Here is a 21,061-nt window from a genome sequence, read left to right on the forward strand (position 1 = left end):
CCCCCGGGGTGTCAGGGCCTGGCTTACACAGGGTCAGGGAGGCTCAGGGAATGCCGCGAGGGTGTGCCACGCCTGGCCACCAGATGGCGCTCACAGCCCTCGTTCCGGGCTTCTCCCTCGAAGCACGAGGTCGTCGCTGGTGGCAGACTGGCAGTCTGACAGTTTATATGGATCCTTTCTGCACCTCGGTGGTTTGGATCTACGACTCCTGGGGAAGCTGCACTTTCTTTTTCTATGGGGCATCTGAGACACCGGAGAAGGGGTGTCTGCCAGAAGGGGGAGAATGAGCTGCTCTATTCCCACCATCCCCAGGATACACGTTAGCACGTTTGTGCTTTGAAAATGTCAAATGAAAAAAAAAAAAAAAAAAGAAATCCATCCCTCTGTTCTCTGTGAGGGAAATGCAACTGTCCCATTAAAGATACTTGGAATTTTAAAACAGAAGTGCTTCTAGATCTCTAGATCTTCTGTGTGCAGGATACTGCAGGCACTATGCAGACAGGAGCTCACAGATGGATGGGGAAGGATGTCCCTTAAAGAGCTCAGTGCTGTCTGGCACTTACGATATTTCAACCTAAGTAGCAGAGCTGTTGGATTTCAGGTTGCAGGGAAACCCCAAGTAGTTTTCAAACCTCTTTATTACTTTGATTACAAAATAAATATCCATATTGTCTCTAATTGGCAGAAATCTCAGATGTTGATTGCCCATTATGCTGTGTAATGGAACGGCATCGGATTGTAGGAGAGCTCATGGTGCTGGGAAGAGCAGTTGCTTTGAGGTAACAACCCGCCTGCTAACTCGCCCAGGTGACTCCGACCGCGAGGCAGCATTGTCTAGGGGTACTGCAGCAGCTAGAAGGCCTTTGAGAGCAAATCGCTGTGCACGTGCTCTCGGGGGCTGAGGAGAATATGTGAGTAATCAGAATAATAGATCATAATCACAATAATAGATCAAACAGTCACGTGGTTTATGCTTCTGGCTGAATGTTCTGCTGGCAATAGAACATTTAAGAGCTTAAAATGTGCATAGAAAAACTCGATTTGGATTCAGACCAACTACATTCTCTAGTTCAGAGACGCCTGCTATAAAATATTTTCTTGGATCTGAGTAAGGATCAGGGTGGAAGAAGAAGGCAAGAGTGTGATAAATCAGAGTAATTATTTCTAGGTAATTTTTTGGTGAAAGAGATTTATTTTATTTTATTTTTTTTTGAACTCAGGGGCACTCGACCACTGAGCCACATCCCCAGGCCTATTTTGTATTTTATTCAGAGACAGGGTCTGAGTTGCTTAGTGCCTTGTTGTTGCTGAGGCTGGCTTAGAACTTGCGATCTTCCTGCCTCAGTCTCCCGAGCCGCTGGGATTATTTTATAGATATGACTCGTCACTTAAATAATGCTCCAAATGTAACCTGCTGATGGAGACTCAAAAATAGTGAGGATGAGTCACCCTGCCATGTGCCTGGACCAGGCTTTGCTCAGGAAGCTCTGAAATGGGAGAATTACTGAGAGTATTGTTCTTCATCCAATTGTGGAAGTGGGCTCCGATCAAGAGAAAGAAGCTCGTGGATGAAACAACTACATGTCAACGTAGCTATGTGAGGTGGCAGTTCCTACAGGACCTGCTATGTTCATTATTCTTTCAAAAATAGGTCCAAAGGAGAGTCATTCATTTATTTAAATATGAGAGCATGTATTTGTTTACTTGTTTATTCTGTTTCCTTCATTGGAACACATGTTAGTCAGCTTTCTGTTATTGTAAGAAAATACTGGAGATAACAAACTTAAAAAGAAGAAAGGTTTAATTCTGCTCATAGGGTCAGAAATTCCGGTGCATGATCAGTTGGCCCTAGTTCTTTGGGCCTGTGGTGAGGCAGCATACTATGGCGGGGACACGTGGAGCAAGCTGCTCACCTTAGAGTGGAGGTGAAGAAAGAGGAAGGGGCCAAGATCTCCACATCCCCTTCAAAGGTCCCCAGTGACCTAACTTCCTCCCACTAGGTCCCACCACCTAAGGGTCGACCACTTCCCACTACCACAGGCTGGGGACCAAGCCTTCCACACAGGGGTCTCTGGGGACTTTGAATATCTAAACGGTCACAGAGCAGAGTGAGGGAAGGAGGAGGTCACGGGGCCTTGCTCCTGCTCGACTCCCAGAGCCCAGCAGAGGGCGGGGGGGGGGGACTATTGCCTAAATGAACAAATGAACAGTCCACACCTTGTCTGCAGGAGGCGCCNCCAGGTTATTTTGCTGCAGCTGGACTGCGGCAAATGTTTTTTTAAAAAGGAAGCTGGATCAAGTGTGCAGAGAAAGGAACAGGCCTGGGCATGCGGATGATCCGGGCCGAGGGGGGCCGTCGGCTGGACTTCCCCAAAAGAGGGCCAGTGATGGCCTCTAGGGCCTCTAGGCTGTGGTAAAAGGCCTCTGGCCTCTGTGTTGGAAGGCAGGGGCTCCTGCTCTTCCCCTTGGCTAATTGCCTGCAGGTCTTTTCGGCTGGGGCTGGATGGGTATGAGGGGCAGTCACCGCCACCTCCGACTTGCTGTGCAAGCTCTGGGCAGTTCCAGGGCATCTCTGGGCTGGCCTCAGTCTCCTCATCTGTATAGTGGATGTGTCAGGAGTTTAAATAAGTCATGCACCTAAGCCCTTTGTACTCGAGCTTGCACACAGGTAGTGCTCAATAAGTGCTGTATCATCGTTACCACCCTGGGAAGCTATGGGACCTCTGCTTCCTGTGGATTTCAGCCCCTCACTCCAGGTAGCACCAAGCACCCCCCACACACACACACAGCTCCCTGGGCACTTCCTCTCCACCGGTGCTGCCTGGACTCCATCTGGCCTGGGAACGGTCACCCTGCGGTGTGACTCTGACCACCTGTCCCGAGACCCACCTGCTGCTTCAAGCTCTGGATCTCCTTCTGCTTGTCGTCCGCGCCCTCGTCCAGACACTCGAACTTGTGCGCGGCGCCCCTGTCGCCCTGCCTGCAGGCCACGCTGTCCAACAGCTTCTGGCTGAGCTCGGCCACCTTGTTCTGCAGGTTGGCGATCACCGCGTCTTTGTATTTGGATTCGATCTCAAAGTCCTCGAGGCGGCTGATCTCTCTCCCCAGCAGCAGAATGATCTCATCCTGCGGGAAGCAGATGGGAGCGGAGCCCATTTAAAAAAAAAAAGAAGAAAAATTGGGTTCAATCCCCAGCACCTCAAAAAGGAGGAGGAGGAGGAGAAACAGGGCATCAGAAAGGAGGCAGGAAGGCGAGGGTGGGAGGCGGGCAGCGGGGTCTCTGTCACTTGGAAGCTTGATAAAGTGACACACCTGTGTGCAGCGTCTCAGTGGATGCCACACCTCAAAGGTACTGGGACCTCCATCCTCTGAAACTAAACTTCCCTATTGACAACAGCCGGACCACTGGGGAGCGTCTGGGCCAGAGAGTTCATTTATAGTTTTTGGAATTAACTCACCAGGTGTCTGTCTGGCACATGGGGACCTCACAAAGATGATTAGGAAAATGGCGTCTACTCAACTGTAAGGAGGGCTGATTCTTTTCTTTCTTCTTCTTCTTTTTTATTTTTGGTACCAGGGATTGAACCCAGGGGCGCATAACCCCTGAGCCACATCCCAGCCCTTTTTATCTTTTATTCTGAGACAGGGTCTTGCAGAGTTGCCTACGGCCTTGCTAAGTTGCTGAGGTTGGCCTTGAACTTGCGATCCTCCTGCCTCAGCCTCAGGGATGACAGCGTGGGCCCCCAGCCCAGCAGGAGGATTCGTTTTTAATTGAAAAAGTAAGACGTTCTGAATCTTCCTTGCTCCCCGTCCCTCTCCCGTGCTCCCTGCCTCTTTTGTTTTCCACAGGAAGATTTATTCCAAGTAGCTGGGTCAGGAAAGGGAATGAGGAGAACAGTGATCTCTTTGCGTGGACTTGTGTGGATGCTGGGACGGGAGCAGATCGCTGGCAGGGTCACCCCAGGTGTGATCGAGCCTGTCTTCCGTTTCTCCCGAGGAGAAGGCACAGTGGCCAAAGAATTTGTTAGGTTTCCAAAAAAAGGGTAACCCCCCCCCAAATCCCCCAAACTTCTCACCAGAAGTCATCAATAAAACGCCAGGAAGACTGAAAGGAAAAACCGAAGCCCCAACCCAGATACAGCCTCACACGCAGCTGCAGGATTTCTGATGCGTCACTTTAAAAGAGGCCCCTTTCCCCCCTGCCACCTCCCACGGTGCAGACTCCGGCCAGCCCTTGGCCTTTGGGGCCAGGAGCGAGCCCCTGGACCCCAGCTCCCTGGCCTGGGAGGGACAGGCAGGCTGCCCGGCACGTTGACTGCTGCCAAGCCTCTTTCTCTGGGTCCCGGTGTGTGATCGTGGCAAAGTTTCAGGGACAACAGATCCTGTGCTCCTGAGGCCCCTGCTGTACCTGAGTCTGTGCCCAGTAGGTACTTATTCATTATTCATGCCACAAAGACTTGTTGGGCACCTACTATGTGCCAAGTTCTGTGCTGGGCACCGGAGTATGAAGAAGTCTTCAGGGGGTGGTGGAAGCCTCTCTGGTGAGGACCTGTGCCCTGCCCTGAGGGAGCATCCCGCCCTGCCCATGTGGTCTTGGCAGGAGTCGGTGGGTGGGTGCGCTGTGCTACCTGCCTCACCTCGGGATGCTCTTGTGTCCCAGGCTGGTCCATTCAGGCTTTCTCCGGGATTCTGTGTGGCTTACAACAGGAAGAGGGTCCTGCTTCCTTTGGGGTCCTCACCTGTACATTTTGTCATCTTGTCCACTTCAAAAAGCCACCTGCTAGAGGGAAGCCACACTGCGAGGGACCCAGGGGACAGGTTGGTGACTGGGAGCCTTCTGAGGCACTGTTCAAGCTGCTAGGCCTTGAGTTTCCTATAGGATAAGCCAATACGTGCTCCCCGACCGCCGGCTTACCCAGTTTGTATATTTCCACTTGCACTTGAAGAAATGGCGGAGAGCGTCAAAAGCTGTCAAATAAGGAAAATCAGAAATGGGTCTGCGTCATCTCCAGCTGAACAGCCACCGTGGTTAAAAGTGGTGACAAACATCCTGCGGCTTCGTCCTTACCCGTAGGCCATTTCCCCTGCCCCAGGGCTGGACTGGCTCTGTGACTTGCTTTGACCCACAGAACGCGGTGGACCGACCTCAGGGGCGCCAGCCACCGGGCCACCCAGCTCTTCATTCATATCCTCGAGTCTCTTCATTCAGAGGCAGGGTCTTCCTAAGTTGCTTGGGGCCTCGCTGAGTCGCCGAGGCTGGCTTTGAACTTGCGATCCTCCGGCCTCAGCCTCGCAAGCCGCTGGGATGACAGGCGTGCGCCATGGTGCCCGGCTTGCCAGGCTGTTTCCTAACAGTGATTTCCAAGCTGTGGCCAAATGGGAGAGATGACTTGGACCCGTCCCTCCCAGGTTCACTTAATAGCACCCATCTGACTCCTGCTGTGTCTCAGTCTCCAGACCTCTCTGTTCTGTAACAAGTCTCTCTTTGGCTCAGTTTTCTCTGACCTATGTATCACCCGCTCCTCGTAGGACCAGCTTAGAAGTTAGCCAGACCTGGGTCTGAGTCCTAGTTCCGCCCCCTGAACTGTGCAAACTTGGGCAAGATACTCAACCTCTCTGAGCTTCAATTTCCTCATCAGCCAAGTGAAGGTGTTAAAGTTTATCCTGAAGACAGCAAAGATTAAATGAACTAACAAATGTCGAGGACACAGGACACAATCTGGCACATATTAGGTGCTCAACAAGCAGTGGTTGTGGACGTTATTTTTTGGGGGATATAACTTTTGGTTAAATAAGAGGCGGTTTTGTGACACCAGAGAAAAGGGCACTTCTAGACCACAGAGGAAAACGAGGTGGCAGCAAGTCCCCCTACGGTCCACTGGCTGCTGTAGCCCCGCCCTTCCCAGGACCCTCACCTTGTCCTGCTGGACCATGTCCGGATCCATGAAAATCTCCGGGGGAGGCACGGCTCCAGAAATGCCCTCCGGCATGGCGTGCTCCGGCATCTCCATGGGGCCCGTCCACACTGAGGCGTGAGGTGGACAGAGAACACAGAAGACGTGGTGAGTTTCCCGAGCGCCGGGGAAGCTTTCAGCCAGCTTCCCGTGGTGTCCCGGGACTTAGGTCCATGTGACTTTAAAGTGACAAAGCAGGGTGTGTGCACCTGAGGAACACCTTGATTTGTCTTTGTCCAGACTTTTTTCTTTTTTCTATGTTGCATAAAGATCTGGTGACCTAGGGCAGGTCACTTGATCTCTCTCAGCCTGAGTTTCCACATATCTAACTTAGGGCCACCAACTGTCTCTAGTATGGAGAGCTATTGTGCCGGGTGTGTTGGCACACATCTGTAATCCAGCGACTCAGGAGGCTGAGGCAGGAGGATCACAAGTTTGAGGCTAGCCTCAGCAACTTAGCAAGACCCTGTCTCAAAATAAAATATAAGAAGGGCTGTGGATGTGGCTCAGCAGTTAAGTGCCCCCAGGTTCAATCATATGAATGCCCCTCCCCTCAAAAGAAGAGTTGTTGTGGGGATTAAATGAAGTGTGACATGGAACAGGGGTCAGCACAACACAGCTCTGGGGCCAAAGGTGGCCCAATGCTTGTTTTTGAGAATAAAGTTTTATTGGAACACGGGCACAGTCAGTCCTTCATCTGTCACCTACAGCTGCTGTCCAAGCCACGGGGGAGAACTCGAGTTGCAACACGACCTACAGGACCCTTGAAGCCTGGGATAGTTACTGCCGGCTCTCTCTGTTGTCTGGCCTTCATCCTGTTCCCTGGCACATGGCTCCTAAATCTCTTGGACTCCCAAAGTGGGAAGTAGGTTGCCAGGGGAAACAGCCGTGTGACTAGAGGGTCCCAACTCTCAGCCCCGCACCCCAACCCCTGGGGAGGGGAGGGCTGAAGGTCTTGCTCGGATTGGCCACTGATTCCGTCAATCACGCTCATGCCGCAGCCTCCCTGGGACCCTCAAGGCAGGGGTTTGGGGAGCTCCCAGGCTGTTCCACACAGGCAGGTGCCTGCAGGGTGGGGTGACCAGCGAGGGCGTGGAGGCTCTGTGCCCCCAGGGTCCCCACGTCCCTTGTCCTATGTACCTCTTCATCTGCCTGTTCATTTGTATCCTCGTCACAGATTGGCAAAAGCAAGCGAGAGCTTTCCCCGAGTCCCGGGAGCCATCCTCTGTCAAGGGACCAAATCTGAGAAGGGATGGCGGGAACCCGCATCTGTGGTGGGGGTCCGTGGGGCTGAGCCCTGCAGGACAGACACCGGCCCAGGAAACGTAGGAACAGACTTAACGTCTAGGACACCGGCTGGTGCTGGAGAGGTGCTTGGTCGGCGCTGTAGTTGGGATCCCGAATGTCACCGGAGGCCCATGTGCTACAGGCTTGGTCCCAGCCTGTGGTGCTAGGGAGGGGGTGGGACCTTTGGCAGGTGGGGCCTAGGGGGAGGAAGCTGGGTTATTGGAGGCGTGTCCTGGGGATACTGGATCCCAGCCCCTCCCTCTCCTTTACTTCCTGGCAGCCACGAGGTGAACAGTCTGCCTCACCGCCTGCTCCTGCCATGATGTCCTGTGTGGCCACAGACCAAAGGCAACTGTGCCAGGCAACCATGGACTGAAACCTCTGATGGTGAACCAAAGTAAACCTTTCTTCTTTTTAAGTTGATTATCTCAGGTATTTTGTCTCAGTCATGGAAAGCTGACGAACATGGTGGGTATACTTCCCATATTTTGGTGACCAGAAGTGTTATGAGACTAAAGAAGAGTAGAAAACATTTTAGTTTTTTATTTTTTCCTCTCTACAGGCTCTTTAAAGAAAGCTTGCCTACCCCTACGTGAAGCATTTAGCAGTAAATGTTATTTTTATAATTTCATATTTTAAAAAGCATAATTAGATTTTCATGTAGAGATTCTTCTCCAGCATGCTTTTGCACAGGAGAGGAGAAAGACCTCTTCTCCAATGTATTTGTAGCAGCACCATATTCTTTTCGTTGGTTACAGTGTCCATTGCACAAATGTATCAAAACATATTGAACTAGGACCCACCTGATAGACCTTTAGGTATTCCTGACTTTTTTCTTATTTAACCCTAATTTTATTTATCTAACCCTAAATTTTAAAATTTAACCCTAATTTTTCTTATTTAACCCTACGAGCTGTTTATATGACTTTCAGGGATTCCAACAGTTACATTTGGAATCTTTATGGCGTATATATTATGTCAAATATATTCTATTCATTGACATGAACAGTGTTAGATTTTTGTCACTGTGACAAAATACCTGAGAAAAACAACTTAAAGAAGGAAAAATTCATCTTGGCTCACAGTTTCAGAGGTGTCCGTCTATGGTAGGTGGACGCCATTCCTATGGGTCTGTGGTGAGGAGGGCCGTCAGGGAATTAGAGAGAGAGCAGAAGGGGCAGGGGTCAAAAATACCCTCAGGGCCACCCCGAGTGACCGACGACCTTCAACTAGGCCCCGCCTCCTGAAGCTGTCCCTCCTCGGTCTGCACCAGGCTGTGATCCCATCCAGAGGTTGCCGACCCAGGCACTTCCCGAGCCCTGCCTGTGAACACCACTGCTCTGGGGACCAAGCCTTCAACACGCGGACCTTGGGGACTTTCCAGATCCAGCCTCACCAACAGGGAAAAAGACTTGGGGGGGTGGTGGGAGTTTTTGAAAGGATTTGCACGATTCTGCTTTTGAGGTGACTGGGCTCCGAGCGGGGCTCTGGATTTCCCACGGACTGTGAGTCCCGGGCCATCGTCCCTCACACCTTCTCTTGTTGAAAGGGAGGAAGTGAACTATCTGTTTTCAAAGGCGGGAGACTCGTCAGAAGGGGGCACAGCAGCGGTTGGTGACATCTGCACGGTCACCTTGGGGCTGTTCATTCACTCTGGTTCTGCATTTTAAAAGTCCCTTAGAGCCAGTGGTCCCCCCCCCCTAGATCTTTGTGAACCGAGATGGACACGAGACCTTCATTTTATTGTTATGTGGTGCTGAGGATCGAACCCAGGGCCCCACAGGTAGGAGGCGCGCGCACAGCGGTCCAGCCCCAGGGCCTGAGGGGAAAGGTGCTCAGGAATGCTGCCCATGAGCCCAAGCCCAGTGCTCGATGCCTACGGGTCTCCCCATTCCTTGTGGTCTTCCTCTTCAAGGTTTCAGTGACCCGAGAAGTCTGAAAATGTTAAATGGAAAATTCCAGAAATACACGATTCACAAGTTTTATATTGAGCGCCATTCTGAGTGGCATGTCTTGCACTGTCCGGCTCCATCCTGCCCAGGACACGAACCATCCCCTGGTCCAGCTTATCCGTGCAGTATATGCTAACCCCCCATTAGTCACTTAGCAGCTGGCTTGGTTAACTGATCAACTGTCACAGAATTGCAATGCTCGTGTTCAAGTCGCCCTCAATGTAGATTTTAGAGGCCCCAAAGCTCAAGACCACGCCAAGCAGGCTCCAGGCATTAAACGTGGAAGGACAGATGAACTCCGACACCATGTGACAGTCACTGCTGGGTGCAGGAGTGTTCATAGGTTCAGTTCGACCCAGGGTTTGGGGAGGGTCCTGGAGCCAAATCCCCCGTGGCAAGGGTCGGGGGAGCTGTTGCTATTCCAAGAACTTCCCATACGTCAACTCTGGCACCTACTGCCATTGGCTGCATTTCAGAAATGAGAAACCAGGGTGCACACAGCCTGTGATGTCACAATCCAGGAGGGGGAATGTCAGGATCTGAAGCCAGATGGGCACACACCAATGCGGAAGTGTGTCCCCTCCAGGGCGCGGAATGCACGAAGGAGCGAGCAGGTGAGTGAACTAGGACCCGGTTCACCCTCCCAGACCTGTCCCAGGAGAATGCTGTCCGGTGCCTGGCTGGGGACAGTTCCACTCTCCTGCTGAAGGCCGAGGGTCGGACAGACGGAGTCTTGTGGAACTGTAAGATCTCCTGGACCAACCAGTTAAGATAGCAGACTGGCTCTGCCAGGACGGGGTCTCTGTGACATGAGATTTCAGGCTAAGGCCTGGAAAGTCCGGGGAAAACTGGGACAAGTTGGGCAGTTCAGAAAGGGGAAGAGGAAGCACCCTCCACCAGCCACGCACCCCTCCCACTGGATTCCTGCCACCACGGGGAGGCGGGACCCAGGAAGATCCTCGGCCGCACCCCTGGGGCATCAGATGACCTGTCTCACAACTCAAGGTCAGGAGAGCAAGTGTCCCTGAGAACACGAATGCCCCATTTCTCCAGCGTCGTGCACCAAGGGGAGCAGGACTTGGGGCGCCCTCTTTCTATCCTTCCACTCTTCCCTGACCCTTGTCCTCCCTGTGTCTGGAAGCCAGCTGTCAGGAAATAGTCACCTTACTGGCAGAAGTCACGTTAAAAAGGTAAAGTGAAAAGGTGAAGTTAGTTTCAATAATACATTTTATTTAGCCCAATATATCAAGAACACCGTTGCAACATGTATGTTTATCTGCACCAAAAATATTGAGAGATTCCACATTCTTGTTTTTTTTTTTTTTTTAATGGTGTGAAGTCTTTGGTGTCCAGGGTTGCTTTGCCCGTCCAGTACATCCCAATTTGGAAGATAAGTTTTCATCAGAAAGACTTGATCTGTATTTAGATTTCACAAACATGTCCGCTTGAATAAAGGAGATCACACACACAAGTTGTTCCAAACACACGAGACGTTCCCAGGCTGAAACCGAGTAGCGGGGTTTAAATTTAAATCTGTCAAAATTAGACGTCCTTTGGTCAGTCACTTACTCACACATTTCAGATGCTCACAAGCCACCCGTGACACCCCGCTGCTCCCTCTGTCTCCGCCTGACGTTTCCTTCCCGGCAAAGTCTGCAGCCAGAGCCCACCCAGGGGATCAGGGAGAAACAAGACCAAGAACAAGCCTCGAGGCCCGGCCTTGACCCTGACACCCCGCGGGAGGCGAGGCCCGGGCTTATTCTCCACAGTGGGCCTGGACGTGGCTGCGTGAAGTCCGCTTGTCTTCCTCCTGGGGCAGCCATTGCCTCGGGCAGGCGTCCCCACTAGGGGGTGGTCAGCTGTGTCTCATGCGACAGGCACCCACTGCCCAGGGCCTTTCCAATTGGTGCCTGACGGCGAGAAATGGGCTTCTGTGGAAAGAGTGGCCCGCGAGCGGCAGGACGACTGTAAGAAGGGGTGCCCCCGGCCAGATGGAGGCAGGAGCTGTGCGGGGACCTCTGGAGTCAGGGCCCCCCTCAGGTGCATGGCCAGGCCAGGAGCCCCAGGGCTGGTCCTAACGGGCTCTGAGTCCAGTCCCAGTTCACATCTCCAGGGGAGACTCCAGATGCTTCTGCAACCCTGTTGGGGCTACCGCGAGTCACCCCCGATTGCAGGGTGGGGGGACCCAGAAGCTGGACCTCATCAACCCTCCAGGCCGCGTGACCATGTGGGTCTCTGCAGGTGCATCCTGAACGTCCACCGGGGGCAGCTGGACCTGAGGCTCACTTCCTTTTCCTCCAGGAGGGGGGCGCCAGACAGGCTACGTCCTCTGAACCCCACTCTTCATTGGCCACTGTTGGGCATCAGAAAGAACCCAAGGGCTGAGGTGGACAAAATGGCTTACTAGAGCCTGCCCTGTCCTGTGGTCACGGGGTCATCGGCGAACCCGGTGGGGAGAATCCTGAGGAAGGGCCAGGTGGCTAGCGGCAGGTGTGGGACCAGCACCACAGGACGTCTGGGGGACAGCTATTTGCCAAACTGGATCTCCTGGTACTTCACCGAGTTACCAGCCCTCACCGGGGACAGAATGTGTGGGTCACCCGGCTGAGGATTTGGCCTGGGTTCTTCACGTTGTGGGTGGTGCATTTAGGCTAGATAACAATCATGGATAGATAATAGGTTAATTTTTAAAATTAGTGTATATTGAGCATTCGTTATAGGCCAGGCACTGTGAGAAGTACTTCCAAGCAGAAGCTTATAACAACCTAATGAGATCGCGATTATTATCACCATCTTCATTTTATAAATGAGGAATCTGAGGCTCAGAGACGTCAAGTCACTTGCCTAAGGTCTTACCCAGCTGGTAAGTGACAGAATGTAGACTTGAACCCAGGTTTGTCTGACCCAGCGTCTGTGCTCTTAACCATGAGCCAGTCAATTTACTGAAGTGGAAAGGCCTTCGTGATATAGCGTTGAATTTAGAGAAGCAGGTTACCTATGTTAGGTTCAGATAATCCCCTTACTGGGAGAAAAACACATAAATCAGGATAATATTTTAAAAAATCATTCCGTGAGTTTTCTGTTCTTGTACCGTTGCTCTGCACCCTCCACGGGCTCTTGCCATTAAGATTTGGCCTTGGCCTAGGGGCCTCTCAGCCCTGGAAGGAGAAGGGCGAATGCCCCTTGCTCAGGGATCCTCACGAGAAAGCCAGGGACGCTGCTGAGCACTCGACCAGGTGCCAGAACCTCAGCTGTCCCCAGTGTCCACAGTGCTGGCACTGAGAAACCCACCTACAACAAAAATCCCCGGTGTTGGGTTTCCAAACAGATTAAACAAACCAAAACCCCTAATGCAAGGCAGAAATCTAGAAGGAAACAGTTTTATTGAAGAACCCAGCTGGGCCGAGATGGGTGCTGTCCACCCAGAGCCAGCCGGAGGACTGGAGCATGGAGTTGGCCCGGAAGCTTGGAGCAGAGAGGCCAATCTAAAGCAGGTGGCTCCCCAGCCCACAGGAAGGTGACAGCCCTTCTCTGCATCAGGGAAATGAGGTGGCGGTTGGGAACAGACACCATGGTGCCCCGGCCCCCACCCAGTGACACCCTGGGAGCTGTGGGGTGAAGCCTGCTGGGCCCGGGGTCCTGGAAGCCCCGACTGCTCTCCCTCCCCAGGTGGTGGAAGGCCACTGGAGAAGGCCAAGTGCAACGTCACTCAACCACGAGAAGGTGCCACTTGTGACCCGAGACGGGCGAATCTCAGAGACACTGGGCTGAACCAGAGACGCCTTCCACAAAAGAACCCGGACCGCACGCTCCGTGGGTCTGAGGCCCCAGATTAGGGCTCTGTCTGTGGTAGAGGGGACAGGGGAGTGGCTGCCTCCAGGGTGGGGCTGGGGAGGGACTGAGGGGACTTTCCAGGGCAAGGTCATGTCCTGCGTCTTGATGGGGGTTTGAGCTACATAGGTGTGAACGACGTCAGTTGTGGACACTCGCGGTCTGCATTTCCTTGCTTGGTGGCCACTCTCAAGGCAGCCCCCTCCGTTCTTGTCCCTGCTGTCCCCCGGAGACCTGTTCATGGTTTGGGTGTGAGGCGTCTCCCCAAGCTCCTGTTCATCAGGAAGGTCCAGGTGCAGAGGCTGGGTCTGAGAGCCGTAACCTCGGCCGTCCATCCTAGTCGGCATGGACTGACCCGTGGTGTCCGTAGGCAGGTGGGGTGGGGCCGGAGGAGGTGGTCACTGGGGTGTGCCCTGGGAGGCTTGTCCTTCCTGCAGCGCCCACCCCGGCCCTGGACCAGGAGCTGAGCATCTCCCCTCTGCTGGGCCCCCATGCCGTGCGGCTTCACTTGGGCCCAGAGCCATGGACTCGGCCATCTCTGCACTGAGACCTCTGAAATCCTTAGCCCCAAGGAAGCTCTTCCTCCTCTGCGTCACTTCTGTCAGGGGCTTTGGTCACGGCGATGGAAAGTCAGCGAAAACAGCGCCCTGGCGTGGTCCTCACAGAAGGTGCTGGAGCCACCTCGGTCGGCAGGGCAGCACCCGGGGCCTGGACAGCAGGATGCTGCTTTCCCACGGTCCTCAGTCTGCAGGTCCAGGGCCGGGCGGGCGGCTCCTCCCGAGGCCTCTCTCCTGGCTGGTGGCTGGCGGCTGGTGGCCTCCTCACTGTGTCCCGTCATGTCCTTCTGTGCAGGGCGTCCCCCGTGTCTCTCTCAGGAGAACATCAGTTGGAGCTCACCCTAACAGCCCATTTTAACGGAAAGTCACCACCCGCACGTGTGAGCACGTCCTGTGGTCCCGGGGCAGCGCCTCAACGTGTGGAGTGTGAGGAGCGCCTTGCGGCCCCCAACACAGCCCGTCTCTGTCACCTGAGGTGCTCCTGAGGCTGCATCCGAAGAGGCTCTGCTGCTGGACCGTGCCCTGGGGGAAGCTGGCCACCATTTGTGAAGAGACACCAGCAGCCCGAGGAAGGTCCCCAAGGAAGGTCCCCGAGGAGAGGTCCGCGTGGAGAGGTCCCCGAGGAAGGTCCCCGCGGAGAACTGGGAACTCCTGCCAAAAGCCGCGTGAGGGGCACAGCTCCCTGGCTAAATGACCCCCAAATTCCTGACCCTCCCAAACTGTACAGTACACGGGGTTTTATTTGTTTGCTTTAGGCTGCTGAGTTTCAGGATAATTTGTTAAACAACCGTCGATAAGTAATGGACACTACGTTAATTTTACCTCGAAAGACAAAGCTAACAGAACGCTCGCCAAGAGGCCGGGGAAGGCCGGATGTGCACAATTTGTTTTAAAGTGTAATAAGACGGGTCAGTGAATGAACAGAAGGGTGGACACATACGAAATAAACGGGGTGGCCAGTGTCAAGGGCGGCGGGGGGAGGGTCTCTGTGAACCTCTTTTTCCTTTGTTGTTGTTTGGACATTTTCTTTTCACAGTGTTGGGGGAATGGCTGCTACTTTCTTAGCCAGGGTGGCAGGAACACGGGCGCTTCATGATGATGAAGCCGCAGAAACCGTTTTACCTCCTCTGGAACATTCCACAAGGATAATGGCTACATCCATGGTGGAGGAAGGAGGCCGGGGAGGGTCCTGAGCACGACCAGGGGAGGAGGTAGAGCCGCCTGGAGGCCTGGAGGGGGGTCTGTGGCTGGGCCAGAGAGGACAGAGAGGGGACCTGGACTCCAGGGGCTGCTCAGTGGACAGCGACAGACGGCAGTCTCCTCCCCAGATGCCCCAGCCTCAGGGGCTGGGTGAGGGGAGGAAGCCCTGAGGCTGCGCGTGTCCCAAGTCCCCAGGCCCTGAGAGGCCTTCAATGTCATGAAAAGCATTGGGCTCACTGGACTTCCCTGGAAAAGTCATTTTCCCTCAGTAAACTCAGCCTCTTCTCTGATAAATGGTGGATTTCTGCCAGCTCCGGGGGCTGTAGTGGGCAGCGGGACTTCAGGCCAGTGTTTCTGCTCATCTGAATTAAAGGGTGTCATTTCAGATTCTGTGACGCACACACAGACGCACACGCAGCACGGGGCCTGCCATGTGGACGGGGGCTTGGCGCACGGTCCAGGGACACCTGGCAGCACATCAGCAGACACGTCCCTTTATCTGTCCCCTGACTTTGTTTATCTTGATTTAAAAAAAAAATGACATGCTCTATTTTTAGAATCAGAGAAAATAAGCCAAAGACACAAGACACATCCTCACGGCCATACCTCCGCCCCGGGTCCTCCCGGAGGCCCACTGCCTACCTTGCTTGAGGAGGGGGGACTCGTGGCTGCTGTCCACCACGAAGGAGAACATCTTCCCGCTGGCGCTCACGGGCCGTTGGTGGGCGGCGGGTGGGACTCCGGAGGGCCTGGGGGAGCCCTGGGAGCAGCTTCTCTGCAGGGGCACTGGCCGGATGCCCTGGTAGAAAACGCTGAGCGGTGGCGAAGGCGACGGGATCGGCTGCTGGGAGATCCGGGACAGCTGTGGCCTCGGCCAGGCTGCTGGGCCCCTCACCCAGGGGAAGGAGACCTGTGGGCAGACAGGGGCGTCAGGGCAGTTGTGATCCGCTGCCGTGGCCTGCACCCCTCCGTCCCAGCCACGTCATCGCTGCCCCGGGCCTCGGCTGGTGAGTCACGACCCTCAGGAAGCCTCCTGGACTCTCCTCGGGGTGATGGCCACACTGTGGGCCACAGGGCACGCCCCCCCCCCACACGGGGGTGTTCATTATGTCAGGACCCTGCCGAGACGGCACCTGCAGGATGGCCCCGGGGTCGGGCAAGGCCAGGTGGGTCAGTGTGGGACTGAGCTGCTGAGCTGGTGGCCTGTCCCCTCTGCAGGGCAGGGGCCTTCTGTCTAGCTTGCTCACCACGGTATTCCCAGCACCTAGAACGGACACCAGCATGTGTGTCCTCCACAGTGGCTGAAAGAAGAGTGACCAGGCCGCCGAGGCCCAAGCCCGGCTCCTGGCCTCCACCTGTTTTCTTTCCACCTGTGCTGGGGTCCCGTCTGTCCCCTGAAGCTGAGAGCCCAGGAGGCGGAGACCCCGGCTGGCCGTTAGCCTCCGTCCCTGACATCCACCCGACCTGACTCTGCCAGAGGCTCCAACGTGTCTATCCCGGGAGCCTCTGGTTGGTGGGCCTGGGGGAGGCGGGGGGTGGCGCGGATGGGGGGGCTCGTGAGAGGAACCTGGCTTCAGCTGTGCGAGGATTCTCTCCTGTGCCTCGTGGTTAAACAGGGACATGAGAGAGTGTCGTCCCTCACTGCAGGGGCCCCCTGCTCCTTCCTATGTCGTAAATGAGGCTGGAGAGGCCAAGGCTTCACCAGGCCCAGGCCCAGGCAGGGGTGGAGGGCCCCGGGTGCGAGCCCTGAGGCCTGTCCCTCTCCCACTTTGTCCAGCTCCCTCCTCCTCCTCCCTGTCCAGTCTAGAGATCTATGGTTTGGGAGGAGGACTCTGCTTCTGGGCTGGGGTCCTGGAGGGCGGGGGCCTTGAAGACCGGCTAACTCTGAGTGGCCAAAGGAGCAGGTGGGTCTCACGGCCGCGGGCCCCTCTGCCCTCCTGGACAGGCAGAGGCCACTCAGCCTCCTGGTGAGGTTCTGGGCCACCTCCTTTCTTCTCAGCCACGGTTGAGACATTTCCTGGCCAGAGGGATTGGTTCGGGGGGTGGGGCATGTGATCCAATCAGAGCCAAGGACCCCCAGGGGACCCAGGCTGGACACCAGGTTTTTAATTGTGAAGACCACACAGCATGATTTTTACCATTTTGAACAGTTTAACTGTAGAGTTGAGTAGTGATAAGTATATTCAAATTGTCGTGAGCAGCATCTCCAGAATTCTTCCCTCTTACCAAAGTGAAACTCTCTTCCTATCAATACCTCCAACCCCTCCCCAGGCCCCGGCAACTGCCTTTCTCTCTTCGGTCCCATCACTAGGCATCTGAGTACTCTGGGTACCTCACATGAGTGGGCTCAGACAGTATTTGTCTTCTTGTGACTGGCTTATTCTCTTAGCACCACGTCCTCAAGGGTTATCCCTGCTGTAGCATGTGTGGAATCTTTTTCCTTTTCAAGGCTGAATACTATTCCGGTGAATGGCCAGACTACATTTTGCCTGTTCATTTTCAAGTGATGGTCACTTGAGCTGCTTGTAACTTTGGCTGCTGTGAACAGGGCTGAGCAAATGCAGAAACTGGTTGTGAGCCCTCTCTGGGGTCTGACCCTGAACTGCTGAGTATGAGAGGCTGGTTGGAGTGGGTCTCTCTTGCTACACAGGTGACAGGGTCTCGCTTTAGAGGGAGATGCAGGTATATAAATGCAGCAGTGACCACAACAGACTCTTTAGGTGTAAAATTAAAAAATAGTGTTTTTCCCCCTGAAGTTCATTGATTTAGGGTGGCCTCGGCTGGAAGGCGGAGGTTGGTCTCTGCTGAGCAGCTCAGGTCCATCAGGCAAGGTCAGGTTTTAGCTGCTGGGAACTGCAAGGAGACGGGCAGCAGAAAAACAAACCCAAGGAAAGACCACATGAAGAGGAAGCTCCTGGCCACGCTCACATAGAGTCTGCATGGAGCCTGGGCCAAGGTCATGGAGCCTGGGGTCAAGGTCATAGAGCCTGGGGCCAAGGTCATGGAGCCTGGGCTCAAGGTCAGGTACCAACCAGGCTGGATTTAGAAACTTTACATTAAAAATACGTGTTAATGCTTCCCTCCCGCCCCTTCCTCCCAGTCTGGACTAGTTCTGGGTCTGAGGCAGCTCATAGTCCTGAGCTCTTCCATGTCTGTCCCAGCAGGGCCACTGGAGGCACCTGGGCCGCGCCCACCCCGCGATGCTCAAGAAGCCGCACCCGTTTTCCCCACTGTGCACCCTTCCCCATGTCACCACGCAGGACCCAGGCCTTCCACCAGGAGGCCGAGGCTGTGGACCAGGGAGGGCGGCCTGTCCTCCAGCGCCTGTCATGTTCCAAGCTGTTTGCAACCACTGCCGCGGGGACGGCGACGGCCCCACAGAGACGGGGACGGTGGCGCCCTAACACGCGTGGTCTCGTCAGAATGACCCTGGGGAGCCGGAGGCTTTGCACCCCACCCGGGGCCGAGGATATGCAGCTCCGCGGGTTGGCGACTCCCTGGAGCATGGCAGCCAGGAGGTGGGGCCTGCTTGACCCCAGCCCTGCTCTTGGAGCATTGGGGTTATCTGAAGTCACGGTGGGCACCTGCCGGCCACACTGCAAAAGGCTCTTGGGTGGCTGGTAACGGAGAGCAGACGTTCCAAGTTAAAAAAAAATGAAAGTGTCGAGTAGACGGTGGGAAAACCCGCAGTCCCTCCGGGTGCTCCTCCAGGTCCACGCAGCCTTCTGTAAACTGCTGTGAGGACGGCGGCCTCCACCCAGCAGGGCCTGTGACAGTGTCACTGGTGTGCCCGAGCAGCGCTGGGCCCAGTCTGTCCTGCCTCACCAGAGCCACCGGGCGGCGTTCAGAACGTCGGGGCTGGTTGATAAACTCGGCCACGAGTGAAAATCAAATCATGTATGTTGCAATTACAGGACAGTGACAAACAGGTGGCACCCAGCCTTCCTCATCATTCTGCCACACTCCTTATCACCCACGCCCTTGACTTTGCCTGTCAACGCTGAAAACACGACACAACCAGGCTCCTTCCAGCCCCGCGGGTGACATATAACCAGAAACTGGCCACCGCGGGAAGCTCACACCTTACAAGCCAGGCAGAGTCACAAATCGGGGCTTGATCACTCGCACCAAAGAAGTGGGCGGGGAAGACGGGAAGACAGAGCCATGTGTCTCAGCCTGACCATGAGGAACAGCGCCAACACTGAGGCCGACACCGAAGCTCCTCATCTGACGCAGCAGAGTCTCTCCTGTCCCCAAGGGACACGTGAGGTCTCAACACGCCCCTTCTCGGTTCACTTTTGTCTCCCTCATAAGCGTGAGCAAACATACCCCGACCATTAATGCTTTCAGTGGTCACCCTGCGCTGGCAATGGTTCAGCAAAGACCAAGAGAAACGTCCTGCGAGAACCGCCGGCTGCGTGGAGTCCCAGGAGAGTGGCGTGAGGTAGGACTGTAAAGAGTGCACTGTGCGGCATCTATAGCAGCGAACTTTTACCAGAAATTCTATATTTTCCACTTTTTCTATTGGTGCATTATAGTTGTGCATATCGAGGGGATCTGTTGTCACGTATTTGCACGATAAAGATAGTTGGCCAACATCACTCTCAGCCCTCCCCTGCCCACCCCTTGGTCGCTTTCCTCTCCTGGTCTCCCTTGATTTTCATGACCCACCCCACCTTCCTTTTCCGTTTTCCTCTCTAGCCTCTGCATATGCAGGGAAACATGACCCTCCACCTGCTGAGCTCGACTTAGAAATGCATGCTTTCATTTTCTTTATGGATGATACAGCTCCACGGTGGGTACGGGCTGTGGAGCACCACCGGGATGCTGCTTGAGTGGCCTTGTACTGAGCCGGGGGGTGTGGGGGACTCCCTTCTCCCCTTGGGGACGATCCCGGCATTCCCGTGTATAGACTGCCCAAGGCGTGGGGTCTCTTCCTCTCTGCCCACGGGACAGCTCTCCTGGCTCCGGAGTTGGGCGTGACCCACTGGGACAGTTAGCCCAGCCCCTACCTTACTTGGTAAAGAACATCCTTGGAAAGCCCTTGAAGTCCCCGTGTGGAGTCGGAGCCAAGCGTGGCTCTTGCTCCCCTCCTTTCAGGGTGCAAGCTCCACCCTGAAGTCGTGGAGCCGTCCCGCCCTCGCTTTTCAAAATTATTTTCTGTGTCGTGTGGTTTTTTTGCTGCTTTTTTTCTTAGCTGAACTTCACAGCCAGCCCACTCCACGCACAGGAACCCCAGATTCCATTGCCCACGCGGGACCTGAGCGAGAATGTACCACGTTCTTGACCCATTTGTCCGCTGATAGAGCCCAGGGCTGGCTCATGGTTTGGCTGCTGTGAACGTGGGCTGCAGGGATCACTGTGCTGCGTGGCTTCGGTTCCTGTGGATAAACACCAAGGAGCCGCGTGGCTGGGTGGCGTGTGGCCCCTGGCCAGCCTCTGGGGAACCTCCACACTCGTGTCCGTGGTGGCTGTGCTGACTCACGGTCCCCACCGAGCAGCAGACCTTTGCTCTTTACGACACCTCACTTTTCAGAGAGCTGTTGGTCACACATTTGCCAGCAGATGGCTGAGCACCCAGCTCCGTGCCTGCTACACACTACAGGTGTTCGCTGACCCAACTGGACCAGCCATGGGCAGACAGAGCGTAAGGGAAATGTCCTTCAGCTGATTCTGGGCGAGAACAGGGGAAATACACCATGATGCAGAAATTAAGGAAATGCTAAAGTAAAAAAAAAAGTGGGCAGACGACAGTGACCCCAGGCCCACCCACCACGCGTGGTAGAGTGATCACAGCTCACCTCGTGGAGGAGAGCTACTGTGCTGCGGCCCCATACCAACACGTGGGTGGGGTGGCTTTCCCAGCCGGCTTCCATCTAGTGACAACAGCCAGGACCTACAAGACCATCTTCCAGGTCCCTGCAGGCAAGGTATCGGTGACCTGCAGGGACACTACAAGATTATACGGTAGAAACTGTAATACCTCGAATCCACACTGTGAGACAGGAAGACACACAGACGACATGAAGAAACGGGAAGAAAGTGCCTGAAATAAGCCACGCTGATACAATGGTAGATCCACTGACAGCACAGGAGCTGGAATGTCAGGGAAGGAGAGCAGAAGGTACATGATTAAAATGATGTGCGAAGCCAAGAATGAATTGAGAGAGCAAGTACAGGCCACAATGAGATGAGAGAGGACATACAGGTAGCAAAAGATTACTTCAAGAAAGAGAGAGACGCTGGAAAAAAACCCAAACAAACAAATCCTTGAAATGAA

General features: G+C 54.6%; 1 protein-coding gene across 1 annotated transcript in view; it reads right to left on the reverse strand.

The window, feature by feature from the left end:
• Fhad1 (forkhead associated phosphopeptide binding domain 1) overlaps positions 1 to 21,061 on the reverse strand; it is a 119,577-nt gene that overhangs the window by 70,903 nt on the left and 27,613 nt on the right. The window contains 3 exon segments of the mRNA XM_048816283.1: positions 2,890 to 3,126; positions 5,916 to 6,025; positions 15,424 to 15,691. Coding sequence (XP_048672240.1) covers positions 2,890 to 3,126; positions 5,916 to 6,025; positions 15,424 to 15,691 — 615 coding nt within the window.

Source organism: Marmota marmota, unplaced genomic scaffold, assembly GCF_001458135.2.
Source record: "Marmota marmota marmota unplaced genomic scaffold, marMar, whole genome shotgun sequence".
NCBI classification, from domain to species: Eukaryota; Metazoa; Chordata; class Mammalia; order Rodentia; family Sciuridae; genus Marmota; species Marmota marmota.